Genomic DNA, 14,785 nt, shown 5'->3' with positions numbered 1-14,785 from the left:
ATGTATTTTTATGGAACCAATCAATTTTAAGTTTCCAATGGCTTTTTTAGGATTTGTTTAGTATTTTAGTTGTGACTATACTGAAAGAAATTGCACTTGAAGACCTAAAAGTGATTCTTAATCCAATATTTCACAAATGCGTCCGGTGTCCGAAAACCTTGTATATATTCTTCTGTTCTGAACTGCCGAGTGGGTGCCAGGAGATGCCACGGACATGCCACAGGTAGCTGCAGACTGTCACTGCGGTGCCACTACCTGCCAATGCCACTGTGAGGATCTCGCTGTCTCTCGCATTTGTTTTCATGCAAGGTAGAGTTGCTCGATGCAGTCCAGATGGGAGAGGGGGAACTGGCAGAGGCTGCAATATGCCAGACTTTGGGTTGAGGAGGAGAGTGTGGACATGGATGACCAGGAAAGGGAAGGCATCTTGGAGCCGTTCAAATTTCTGTTCTCAAAAATTGAAGATATGTGGACATTTAGTGAGGAGATGAGTGATAAACAAGGCTACTTGCGAATGTCAAATTGATGATTGATGGCCTTGTAGGGCACTTCTGTTGTTGCTGTGCTGAATAAAGGGCAACTGATTGTTTGATAATTTTGTTATTTTATGTGTGTTTTTTTAATCAAGCACCAAATAATTTACATTGATTATACAATGAAGAAAACAGGTAAGTTAATGCATTTGAAGATAATCAATAGTTTTTAACTATTCTTGCCCTTGCCATTGTTATGTATTTAAGAATAGTAAAAAATGTGATTGGCATTTATGTCTTCTAAAGACCTTCAGGTGTATTATGTATAAGAGTTGGGTAAAACCATACACAGAAATAGCACCTAAAAAAAAAAAAAATGTATTTAACATGATAAATATTGTACATAAAATATAAAAAGCAGAGGCTAATTATGTTTATATGTTTTGGTTTTAAGTAACTACTCCTACCCTCCACATGAGCGCTGAGGTTGCCTGCACCTCATCTCTTCAAAAGATTTTAAGGTTTACAGTACAAGCAGACACATAAGCTTCTTGTGTCATGGAATACATATCCCATATTGAATTCAGATGTTTTTACTAAACTACTGTTACACTCTTCAAAGGTCAATTATGTATGAAAAGTGTGTCTTTTGTTAAAGACAGGAAGAGAGGCTTTAGGCTGAACAAGCATAATGTTTTTCTATGAACTGACGTCGCTAAGCTACATGGACAGAGTTTATGACCTATTGACAGAATTAATGTTGATGACAGACGTATTAAATCGATATGTTGCTACACTAGATAGGCCTACCGATGTTATGCTATGTAGACAGAAGTGGCAAGATCAACATGTATGCCACATTTAAGAAATTAATGGTTTTAACATTACAATGCTGATTAATTAAATATAAATCAGTGACAATAGCGCTTCCACCGGAAGTGTCTTCATGATTTTATTTTGAAGTTTATTGTGTCTAAACGATTTTATTTTGAAGTTTCTTGCACGTACTTCCCGGCCTGAGACTGGAGCCGGCCTGAGGCTGGAGGCTGCACTGGAAGCGACCCCACACTGGAGGTCTGCAGCCAGACTCTCTTGGGGTGGGGGCATCATCTAAAAAACAATATTTACTCACAACATCCAAATGTCATATACTGGCCCTGTGATGTTGGGCATAGACATATGAACAGTGGCCATAGAGCCTGCATCAGCAGCAGCAGCTAACTGACTACAAAGCTTAACACGACCTTTCTCCCCACTGAAGCTGTTAACAAACACAAATAGAAATTTCTATGTTGACAAAACTGTAACAATAACCCTGAGGCTGCAAGAAAAGGAGGCAAATAAACAAACAAAACAAACAAACAAAAACACAGATTGTGTCAATTATTTTGCAAATAAAGGCTAGGTTAAAAATAATCAGCATCATCTCCATCAGAACAACTCGCTAGCTTTTTTCAGAATTTTTTTGTTCATCTCACAGAACAACAGAATAGTTTGTATGAAGTCCAAAATTTAACCAAGATAAGAAGTGCACATACAATACTTACTACAGTAACCTGGGGACATGAGAAACTAGCTAGTTTATATGGTAAGCCTGGTCCAGACAGAGGTTCTCTATGCTGTTAAAGGGATAGTTCGGTTTTTTTGAAGTGGGGTCATATAAAGTACATATCTATAGTCGATCTGTTCCCTACCGTAATCACCGATCGGCGCAGGCTCAGTTTGGAGAAGTAGAGAGCCGCTCCAGCCTAGAGGCTCAGCTTTGTACTGCAGTGAACAGGGTCCAGCAAAAAAGCGAAATTAACCACCAAAAACAAGACTCACCTAAAACATTTTACATCAGTTCAAGTGTACGTTGTATAGGTAAAATTCATACACCTTTACATCGCCGTCAGACTGCGCTTTCTTTTGGCACTACATTTTCTCAACCGCAGAACCCCCGTATCCCTACGCATGAGCGCTAATGCGGAAGGATACGGAGAGTTAAGTTTCGTTTTTATCGAAAGTATGGTCCAGCAGCTGGGGCTCGCGCTGTATTCCGCCGCTCGTAGATCAGCTGTTGCCCAGTTACGCTAGTGCGTAGGGATACGGAGGTTCTGCGGTTGAGAGAATGTAGTGCCAAAAGAAAGCGCAGTCTGACGGCGATGTAAAGCGGTGTGAATTTTACCTATACAACGTACACTTGAACTGATGTAAATTTTTTTAGGTGATCCTTGTTTTAGGTGGTTAATTTCGCTTTTTTGCTGGACCCCGTTCACTGCAGTACAAAGCTGAGCCTCTAGGCTGGAGCGGCTCTCTACTTCTCCAAACTGAGGCTGCACCGATCGGTGATTACGGTAGGGAACAGATCGACTATAGATATGTACTTTATATGACCCCATGTCTGCAAAACAATACATGTTTTGCAGAGATATCTATTGAAGTTAGCATTTTTGACACAACATGGCAACAGTTACTGCCTTTTTAAAAAAAAATACAATTCTTACACATTACACCTCTAAAATGTGTGCTGGCGTGTGATATAACATGATGTCTGCACAAGAGCCCAGAGGTTGAGGGTGCTTACCTGGAGAGAAGTGATGGTTCGGGGGCTGGCAAAGACTCAGCACTGCTGTCATCTCATCATGGTCTGATGGGTGAATGTACTCAAATATACTGTTTCCTGTTAGCTCCACCTGCAGCAAACACACTTTCAGCATGTGCTCATAAATGTGAGTTATGTAGTGATCAGCTGCACCATACCTCGTGCAAAACATGTAAGGAGCCCCTTTAACTAATCTGAAAATGAAATGCTGAGGTGAGGAGGGTCTTACCTGGGACAGGCCGAGCTGGACTGATGCTGTTTCAGAGATGTACATGATTTTGCCATCAGAGGCAACAACAAACACAAAGCCATCCAGAGTCTGAGGGAGCGGTAACAGAGTACTTACTGTTAACACTAGAGAGTACTGTAGATTTTCATTTTTACACTGTTATGTGCCAATACATTTGTCTGTATGATGTAAGACTGGACGTTGCTGCTCTATCCAACATAACCAATATCAGCAAATCCATTATTTACCCCTTTGATTATGCATGGAGATTTTGATCAATGGGAGTATTTTGGATTGTATTGCATTAGGGATTTATGAATTCGGTCATTGTTGGCATCATTCAGCATCTTTAGGAGAAATATGGCCTGTCAAGGACAGATTTCTTTAGGTACCTCCAGATCGGACATTTTGTGAAGACACATTTTAATGATTATGCCTCATTTTATGTGCTACACAAGCAATACAAGGAAGAAAAAAGGACAAGATCCCAAAAAACAAACAACAAAAATAAAGCAGAAAAACTGTATTATATCATTATAATATTGTAACCAAGAATGCTTAACTCAGGGCATAATGCATAGCTGTGCAATAAGTCTGCATCTGCTTTGGTGTATTTCTCACAGATTGGTCTCACAGCCAGGAAGATTTTAGGTAACCTTACCTTTGAGTAAAGCAAAATCATGAACTGAGTGAAACAATGTCTGGCATTAATGCAACAGATATTTATCCCCAATCCCTTGTCCCAAATGTCCTCTGCTACAGTATGTCCTTCCTTAATTCTTCTCCCAGTCTTTTATCATACTGTCCATATATAAATAAGACTGCTTGTCCTTCCAGTATACAGTTTCTGAGACAATGGTCCAGTCTATCATGGTACTGTGCCTACTTCATGTGAGTCTGTATTATTATTTTGCACATGCTTCAAAATATTTTAAACATTATAGCTTAGTGTTTTAGAGGCTGCGACAATCATGACAAATCACATTTGTTACTGTCATGCTATTCGGAGTGTTCTTTTAAAAGCTGTGATTGATTGTTCTTAAAAATAAGTATTAAAAATGCACTCTTGGTGAAAATGGGCAGAGACTGTACAGTGAAATGGATAGGCCTCACTATAGAAAGTAGTCTCTATCAAGACATGGTGTAATAATGAACTTTAATTGATGTAATGCATGTTGCATGTCTGCCATGCTGAAAGTTGTTGATGATGTCCTTTCAGGAGGCCTACTTAGTCCATTTGATAACAAATGTAAACCATAGACTATGTATAGCTGTAATTACTATCTAAACTGTGGTGTTTCATTAACTCAGCACCACTCAGTGTTTGGAAATTATTTCTCATTCCTCTTGGTCTTTCCGGCATGAGTTAAGAAACTCCTCAGACTCTTGAAAGTCCTGTGCACTCAACTGAATATTGTGCGTCAGGCTCTAATAGATTTTCATGAAGCTGCAAACTAGTGGGAAATGTTTATTGGACTTCTTTTTGCTTTTTTTGCTCATTAAATGGAAATAATTTGGCAGTTGTAAGCGAACAATACTTTATACTTAATAATTAAGTGCATAATTACAGGTTAAGGTGCAAAATGAACTGTTGCGGTAGGAGCTGCAGTAGCTATGTTGTTTTTCTTTATTTATTTCAGATATCTGATTTGATTTGTCCATAGCAATCACCTGCTCCCCCAATAGTGGACTAAACGAACAATGTTAACATCAATGCTGAAACAGACACTGTTTTTGTCTGAGCTTTCGATTTAAATGATTGTGGGGGAACATTAAGCACCAAGGACAGTGCTGAAATCATTTGGACCCAGTGAGCACAAACCAACAAGATTTCAAGAATGATTTCTAGTTGAAACCAAGATGATATCTGTTCTGTATGTGATAGAAGACCTCTTTATGCCATCTTTTTCTACCGCGTACTATAATATAAATGTTTTTTTGTAGGTTGAAGAAGAGAAGAAAGTGATACATGTGCTCAAGACGTCCCAGCTTTGACTGCTCCGCACCATGATTTTCTAAACATCTTTTCAATGGAAACATGCTCACTGGGCACTGTCACTACAGGGTGGTGATGGCGATTCAATGTAAACCACGGATGTATCTTGTTTGTGTATGTATATTGTCTTGTTAGTGCTGCTTCATGCTTTGTGTGTAAGTTATCACAGCCTGCTGTGTGCTCTGTCAAACATATATGTATTTCAGGTTGTTCTGTTCGTGTAGTGTAAAAGGGCTGTGTGGTTGATCATGATCTTCCTGTTACGCGAGGTCAATCAAATCCAGCACTTCCTGATCAATCACAGACAGTGAAAAACTTTGAACCTAGCCCAACTTGTAATCCATACAAAATGTACAGTATTTAATTGTAATACAGCCTTAAGTTGTTATAATCATGGTTGATTAATGAGGAAGCCCAAAATTATATGCACTTAGTACACTTATGCAACGCATCATAGTATAGTCATACCACAGAAGAGTGTAAGTACTATAGTGCTAGAACATTGTTGTTTCCTGTACTGACTTGTAAAAGGTGGGAACCCAGGTCTTTAGCCATGCTGTCCAGAGGACTGAACCTTGTTGACTGACCCCATCCATCACCCAGACCTACACAGAGAAACAGACATGGCAAGACAGTTAGAGAGACAAACCTGACTGCCATACAATAGACACAGTCACTGGGCCTTCACATCAAACATTCAGGTTCAACACTGTGTGCTTCACTATTTCCAGCAAAGAGAGTAGTTGTACCCTCTGTACATTGTGGAACTGATGGCATCCAAGAGTTCAGTTTCTCCACTCACTGACACAACCAGGACTTAATTAAATATGCATCAGAATATATTAGCGAGGACCTGATCCCAGATTGGAAAATTATTATTGCAATCTATTCCATATATCTAATTATTGTGATTAGATTCCCAATATGAATAATTTAACAAATATCAGTCGATCCAGGGCCACAGGTATTCCACACACACAAACATACTATAGAGGGAAACAGATTGATGGGGATTTGTCAATTTCTGCTGAATTTGTGCCTAAGGCCAGGCATCCATTTAGGGCCCCATGCTGACTGATCTTTCTATTGCCAAATAATTCATGATATTTTAATTTAATTCAGCTTTATTCAACTTCAGTCAGCGTCTGATACCATGATTAGCTCAACCTGACATCTAACCAGAGCTGGAGACAGCCTCGGATTAGTGGACAACCAGCTCTAGCTCCTTGGCCACAGTCGTATGTGTTTGAAAAAAGGTTTCTAAGATTTGTACAAGGTGTTATCCTTGATGTCCTAGTATCATAAAACCTTATGTTCTGTGTTCAGGGGTGAAACCTGGCTGCAATGTCACAAAATATCCACAGCTGCTTCAGGTTGTGTGTGTGTGTCCCTCTCACAAACTGATTTTCCAAGATTGTGACTATAAAATACATTGATAACACTCATAGTGATCCGAAATAAATGTATGCAGAGTTCACAACATTACATAATGGAATATTATTAGATTATACTCGACAAATAAATTAGGACTGAGTTTTCAGAGAGGCAGAATGGAAACTGTGAGAAACCTTCATGACAACACAATGAGAAATGTGTTCTGACTGAACTGCAGCTCAGTTTAATCAAGTTTGCTTCTCACGTCAATCCTAATTTTAGGAGTCTTGTGATGTCATAACGGATTCAGTCTGAACTGGAGGATCATTCAAACTACAGCAATGCATATTTTCTGAGTGCACATTATATTTTATGTTCCAAGTATTTCAATACAAATTTAACTCCTAACTAAAAGAAGGTAGTTGTTAAACTGCAAATAGTGCACAAAGCACCAGCGCATCTGAGCTGTCCAGCGCTCAAGTCAATACTTTACTTTCTATTCATCCCTCGAAACGGTATAGATAATAATATACACATGATGTTTAATTGAGAAATGATACATGACTTGTTCTGTGTTCATTTCTTCAGCCTGCTGGGAGAGTGGACTGTAGTGTACAGCTCTAACAGAGCGACGGGACAGGTCAAAGCTTTCCAGACTGGTTGATGAATTAGTTTTAAGCATTAAATTCATTTTACATTAACTCTCACTATCTTTGACAAGTGTTTAATTATAAAGATAAATGTAGTCTTAATCCAATGGGCTTCAGATTGTGTGGCTGTAACAAAAGCTAAAAATTAACCTTAATCTTTTGTGACCTGGCTGCATTTCCTTCTCCTCAGAATAAATCCAACTAACACCTTTGTCAAAACAAAAAACTGCTGTTAATTTTGCACTATATCATATAAATATGTATATATGTCTATTCAATTTCTTCCCTTTTTAATTTTATTGCTTATTTTTGCTATTGTTTCTGTTCTTGTAATATGTTTCTGTTCTTGTAATATTCTGTCGCTGCTGTGACAAACAAATTTCCCCGTCTGCGGGACATTAAAGGATTTCCGATTCTGCAAAAGACCCAATTGTAAAAACGTACTGAAATAGAATAACATAAAATAGGAAATTAAATGTAAAAATATGCAGAACGTACGCCAGTGCAGCTCGTCCCATGCCTCAGTTAGTAAAGTTTGATTTATTGTTTTGAAGGTGAAAGCATGAAATTATTAAGTGTTTGGCAGCCAGCCAGCCGAGGTTGCTGAATATTCTTCATTCGACAGGCTGATATTCCAGAGGCCGGCATGAGGGAAGCGTCCTGGATTAACAGAGCAAACAGTGTTGAGGCCAGCTGGATATCAGGCGTTCTCCTCTAACGACCAGTGAGAGGAGTGCTTGCACCGGCAGGAGATCAGCAGGGACATGACTGCTGTGTGACAGCTGCCCAGGCCTCCGTTCAGGGACAAGGTAACACGGCTCTGCTCCGCGCCGCTTCCTGAGCCCGGGGGGTCGGGCCTGCTGCCTCGGGGTGTCCCGGCCCGAGGAGCCGCGTGTGGCCGTCACGTTATGAGTGCTGACAGAGAGGAAAGGCTGTGTTTTCCTGGCCTCATGCTGCTAATCACACCATTAACCCTGATGAATGACTGAGGCGCTTCAAGTGGACAGCGGCGCTCTATCAGAACCAAGGACATGTTTAACTTCCATGAAACCCTACTTAACTCAATTCTCTTCAGAACCCGGAGATTAGGCGCTGACTGCGCGGCCGCACATCCACGTTCATTCCTGCCCCTGCGACCACTCTGCAAGTGATTAAAGCCTCCGTCTGTGCGATGACTCATTATTATTAGGCTACTTTACTATTATTATTGTTATTGTTATTACAAGTATTGTTGTTATTATTATTGTGTGCTGTTATTATTATCATTATGGTTATTATTGCTGTCATTATCAGTAGTAGCAGTAGTACTTGTAGTATTATATCTTTTAGACAGAAGTCTGGTTGCGGTAGGTTACTCGCGGATTTTGTCGCATGCTCTTTTAGGAAAGTATTTTAACACTAGTGCTATGTTTTGTTCTTCTTTTTTTTTTTGGAAGTCCGAACGGATGTAATTTTGTAATCAATTATAAAGAGATTACAATATATAAGTTATGGCTTCCTAACTAAGGCCCAGTTAAAAAGTCATTTACTTTTGAACCTATTAACAAGAATAATATGAGGGTTGGCAGCGTGTGAGGAATCCCTCTGACTACTGTTTATTCTTTCCATTTATTATTACTAATGATTACTAATGCCCAATTTTCGGTAGTATGTTATCAACTCATGAAAATCTGTTTTTTATTTTAATATCAATGAAGCGCATTAGTAGTATTTATTAGCCATCAACAAATTAGTTATTATTTTAGGAAACCCCATGCTTTATTACGGCGCTTTAAATAGCGTCTAAGCCTATTTCTGTCACACAGACAATTAAAGAGAGCCAGTGAAACTCGTTTCAGTATGAACTGCACTGGCATTGACAGTGCGCGCAGCTCCCGCAGGGCTGCTCCTCTTAAGGGGTTCAATATTCCGCTTCTTAGTCAGTTTCGTTTTCATACATATTAAAAACAACTTGATTACGCGTGACTATTTGCAAAGTATGGTGGAAAATTCTAATTTAAAAAAATGAATAAACTGAATGTGTTGTACTTTTTATTTATTTATTTATTCATTTATTTTTTTACAAATAATCGAATAAAGAAAATTGTCAGTGGTCAGCGATATGATTCTGTTGTTAAAGTAAATCCTCCAGGGTTATACGGATTATGTGCAGTCTATTATAAAACATATTTTAACTTTACATTATGGAGTCTTTGTTGTTCAGCGGAGGCCTTAAACATTTCAATACTGAGACTGTATGTTTGTCTATGGTGTCCTGTCCACCTCGGTCCTGAGAACGCGCAGTGTGAATGTCTGAAGGCTTGTATAAACGCAGGGAGCGTGTATCTGTGCCGCGTCCTGGTTGCTCCTACCTTCGGGGAAGACTGCTCTCATCTTGAGGTAGCTGCTGGTCAGTCGGATGATGGAGGCCTTGTCCAGCTGGGATGTGATGGCCGCCGGCAGAGGCAGCAGCTTGGCCAGCTCATAAAACTCTCCGTTCTCTTTCTCTCTCCGCGTCTTCGCTGCGTTCTTGCATCTTTCCTTCATTTCTGGAAGTTTCAGCTAAATGACTCCTGCAGAAAAGTAGCCCGAGTCTGCGCTTTAGAACCTTCTCCAAGAGACGCGTGCAACAAATGCACCCAGTATATGTCATGTAGAGATGAAAAGTCAGCCCCAAGTATCCCCAACGTCCGGATTACTCTAAAACCTTCAAATGAGTAAGAGAGCGCAGGACTCTATGATGTGGACACACACTGATCCAATCAGCCACCCAGGGCACTGACACATCCCCGGTGAAGTGTCATGCGTAACCTGTTCACTGACAACAGCATACAGACAGACGGACGGACGGACAGAGAGTTGCAGAAAGCCCAGTGCTGAACGCCACGTCCACTTTACGGTGTTTCCTCGCTCCTGTCAGTTCCCCCCATCAAATGTCCACACTTCCAGACAGGACGGGGCAGCAGGACTGAGGCTGCAGACAGAACTGGTGTGAAAACCTCTTCGATCAGACACCACCACCACCCGCCCCCTCTCTCTCACACACACACACACACACACACACACACACACACACACATAGGCAGAGAGAGAGAGAGATAGACTCAGGCTACATTCAGCTGTAGGCCCATTAAAAGAAGAATGAAGAAACATTCACTGTATCCTTTTATTATTTACATTTCATCTCGTTATGCTGCAACCTGATTTCTAAAAGTGGTGGGGGGATAAGGACATTACTTTTATTATTTATCTATCATTAGTAAATAATGGGGGAGGCCCTGAGGAGAGCACCCTAACCCTTCCTCCAGAGGTTGACCAAGGACTTTATGGTCAACTCATCAAGATTCAAGGTCAGCTGATCGGGGCCTACTTTTAGGTAGGATCAGTTGGTGGTGGGGACAGCTGCTCAACCACAACATGTAGTGAGGGCTGTTTAGGCAAGAAAATATTCATTAATTTGTTGGAGATTTGTTATGATATGAGACTATAGTGTATATAATTCATGTAACAATACATGGAATTCTGCAATATCCTTACAAAAATGTTTTAGATACTGCTGTGGAAATGTGATGATACCTACCAACCTATCATGTGGTTAATTTGCTCATAAAGTTCATGGTTCTAACAAGAGAAATCAGGTTGAATTCTACTATCTCTCCCTTTCAATGTATTGTTCTATTTGAACAGCAGAAGGCACAACCGTATTGCTCAAGACAGCTTATGGATATTACCTGAATTCTCATCAGACCCACCCAACTCCTTATCTGATTGGTTAGCTTTGTTGGTTGTGTTCTCTATGCTTGACTCAAAGTGTTAACTCACACACTACTGTTACTCTGGTAATGTCTGTTTCCAATGGTGTTTGAGCTGTAGCAACACTGACCTTTTCACATCAACACACCAACGTCTTCAGCATCTCTCACAATCTTTTACTGCTCCTGTCGGGCTGACTCATTTTCCAGAGCCACTCTTCTCTGGAAGAATTCAAGTCATCTTTTTTTGTTTTTTATTTTGATATTGTGATAAATTGTGTATTGTGGAATATTTATTGCGATGATATTGCGCCATGTGGTTTGGTATTGTTACATCATCATAATCATCTTGGTTATATGGAGATGGAGATGGATATGGATATGGATATGGTTATATGGTGATATGTCATAAGTGTTGTCTTCTCCTTGTTTTAAAGGCTCATTACAGTAATAAGATTTAATTTTATGAACTCAGCAGACTGTTCTACTTTGTTCCAATACCTGTCTTTACACACTTAGTCATTATATCCATATTAGTGATGATTATTGATCAGAAATCCCATTGTGTTCAAGTACCAATAGTCATCCCTACAATACAGTTGCAAAATTGATATCAAAGCATAGGGCCTATTTAGTCAAAATATTGTGTTGTTCAATTTGTCCTAGCTTTAATGAAATGCTTTTGAGAAGATTTCAAAATCTCAAATTATATATCACAATATCGGCAGAAAATATAGTGATATTATTTTAAGGGTATAACGCGCAACCCTAAGTGAGGGTGAACTGGGCCCTGTCACTATGGTCATTGTGGAGGCAGCTGCTCAGAGTGGTGGTCAGAGGACTATCGGTCAGGCTGAAGAAGGAGGGCTCTCTTGCACGGTTTGCCCTGGGGTCCTCTGAAGCAGTGCACAGGTACTAGGGGGCAAGAAAAGCTTCAGTGTTGGTGGCTGCCGAAGCAAAAAAACAGCTGTGGGATAAATTCAGGGGGCCAGGAAATTGTGTCAAATTTTCTCTCAGAAATGCAAAGTAGGGCTTCGACCAAGCCGTGTTCAACTGCTGTGAACTGCTACCCTGAGTAGGGGAATTATTGGGTGGTCTGCATTTTTAAAAAGGGGGATTGGAAGGTGTTTTTTAATCATTAGGATATCACACTTATCGTTCTCCCTGGGTACTTAAAACAAGGCTCCGACCAACAGTCAGACATTTGACCAGCTCTTCACTATTTCAAGGTGAATATCTTAAGGTTTCTGGAGGGGTCATTGGAGTCTGTTAATCCTGGCGAGATATGTTGGTGGTCTTTGAGATGGCATATGAACATGCCACACGGGGTGTCTTGTGGTTCGTGCTGTTGTGCTACGGGGCACCAGGCCCACTGCTACAAGCCGCTTGGTCCTTATGGGACCAAAGTAAGAGCTGTGTCCATATTTATGACCTTCATCATATGCTGGGGTGATTTGTAGCTAAGGTTGAGGTATCCAAGATATGTGTCAGCATATTCAACTCTGTGGCTGTGGAAATACTGGTATATATTGTCAATTCAGTTATTTTAAAACCTTAAATTGACTTTTCCAATTATTGGTATGTGTTATATGTGATATATGTTGTTGTTTACGATAAACGTTGTATACGTTTTAACAAAAAAAAAGACTACATCGTTACTCATAAGCAAAAGAAAGAGTGGACAGTTATTTTTAGCATCACATAACTATAACAACAAATTTTCTATCACAGCTGAAAATGCGTATATGAGCACAGAACAGTACATTTATGAATTATTACATTTCTCATAAAATAAAAAACTACTCAACACAAAGCTGCTATACAATTTTACAAAATCGATGAACAGTAGATTGGATTGAAAACATTTTATCTGAATGTGAGTGACAATTTAAAACATTTTGTCTCTATTTTCTGAAATATGTCATAGGTCTGTCTTGATATCACATTCAAGTGATGTCATGCTAAAGTTTTGTCCATCATGCCTATGGTTTGGAGTGCATGAGCTGGATAGTTACTGGAGGAAAAATGTTCCTCACAGTCCTGAAGGCAGCTTTCATAAGTGTGAAATCAGGCATTTTATTTGCATTGGCTGTAATAGTCTGACTATCACTTTCTGCAAGGCTGTCAGCATTGATGGATGAACATTGCTCTGGCTGTAGAAGGAAAATCTCACCACAGGAATCACTGTGGACTTTTTAATCTGCCCTGGCAGATTCTTTGAATGCTTTCAACAACTATTTTTTTGCGATATCAGTACTGTACATTCAGGTAACATAAGTTTGGTGTTTGCATCTATTAAAGCACCTCTCACAGAATGTAAATACACTCAACTGGACCACATGCTACAGTCTCCAAAATAAGCAGAGTTAAACCAACACTGGTAATCAACCAACCAAGTTTACTTTCTTTATAAGGTCAGTTATATGGAATGCACAAATACCCCAAAAACTGGTAACTGTGAGCAGCAGAAGGCAATGTAAGAATGTAACATTTAAAAAGTGGACATGTTTGAGGTGAGTGATCATTTTTAACCTGTGTTAGTAGCCTATGTTACATGTACAGGGAGGTGGGACGTCCTTGTTGTCGATTGTAAGCTTTGGTGATGTCTCTTTCAAAATTACTTGTTTAAAATGTATAATTCCTGATGACACAAAAGTAAAAAGTGAATTCAGGATACTAACACAGACATCCATCATATAATTTACAGCTCAATACAGTGTGTGTGCAGAAAGCCTGGCTGATATTAGTGAAAATGAATACATCAATACAATATATTATACATAATTCATATAACAACGCACATTTTATACTACAGGTCAGATAGATAGATATTACGTTTAGCAGACGATTTTTGTCCAAAGTGACTTACAGTTGTTCATACATTCATCCACTGCAGTGGCTGCCATGCAAGGTGCAGGGTTCGTACACATTTTTCAAGGTCAAATTCAAGCACTTTTCAAGCACTTTTAAGGGTCATTTACAGAATTTTCCAGCACCTTATCGCTGGGGTAAAATACATATCTACAGGAATATATATACTCATGATTATTTATTTTCACTCTTTATCACAATTATGTACATTGTATTATGCTGTAAACTTCTACAATGATGTTTCATAATAGCAAAAACTTTAGAAATTAAAGGAGAACAAAGTTTATCCAAAAAAAGGGAAGCCACTTGGCGTTCTTCAGGTACACTTGCAGCGAGACAAAGAGAGACCTGAGGTCACCCTGTAATTTTCAGTCCAAATTGCATAAAATTCACCTTCTCCTCAGCCATCCTTCTCTATTGCTACCAGGCTGCATGTGTGACGATACACACACACACACAGGTTTTATTTCTCCTTGTAATAAGCAAACTATCCAGTCTGATCCCAATGTTGCCAAGACACACTTATAATGTCAAGCACTTATAAGCACTTAAACTAAAATCCAAGCACTTTTCAGACCTTGAAAACACAACATTGAAATTCAAGTACTTTCAAGGATTTCAAGCACCCGTATGAACCCTGAAGGTGCCAACCAGCACATCAGGAGCAATTTGGGGTTCAGTATCTTGCCCAAGGACACTTCGACATGCAGACTAGGGGAATCGAACCAGCGACCTTCTGATAACAAGACGCTGGCTCTATCACCTGAGCCACAGCCGGCCCATATTATTGCATCCGCTTAAATTTTTTTTTCAATTTAGACTAACCAGCCTCTTTTATTAGTAACTTAACAGCAGGCTAAAAAGCAGTATTTTTCTG

At 39.6% G+C, this 14,785-nt stretch overlaps 1 protein-coding gene across 1 annotated transcript in view; it reads right to left on the bottom strand.

Annotated features, from left to right (window-relative positions):
* The window catches only part of sim2 (SIM bHLH transcription factor 2), a 50,983-nt gene extending 40,765 nt beyond the window's left edge, over positions 1–10,218 (bottom strand). Inside the window, exons 1-4 of the mRNA XM_030438508.1 lie at positions 9,658–10,218; positions 5,805–5,887; positions 3,287–3,376; positions 3,040–3,148 (exon numbers count right to left, since the gene is read on the bottom strand). Coding sequence (XP_030294368.1) covers positions 3,040–3,148; positions 3,287–3,376; positions 5,805–5,887; positions 9,658–9,832 — 457 coding nt within the window. The 5' untranslated portion in view covers positions 9,833–10,218. The remainder of the gene's footprint in view (positions 1–3,039; positions 3,149–3,286; positions 3,377–5,804; positions 5,888–9,657) is intronic.
* Between the last annotated feature and the right edge of the window lie 4,567 nt (positions 10,219–14,785).

This window comes from Sparus aurata, chromosome 13 (assembly GCF_900880675.1).
Source record: "Sparus aurata chromosome 13, fSpaAur1.1, whole genome shotgun sequence".
NCBI classification, from domain to species: Eukaryota; Metazoa; Chordata; class Actinopteri; order Spariformes; family Sparidae; genus Sparus; species Sparus aurata.
This window is presented reverse-complemented; position numbering and strand designations above follow the sequence as displayed.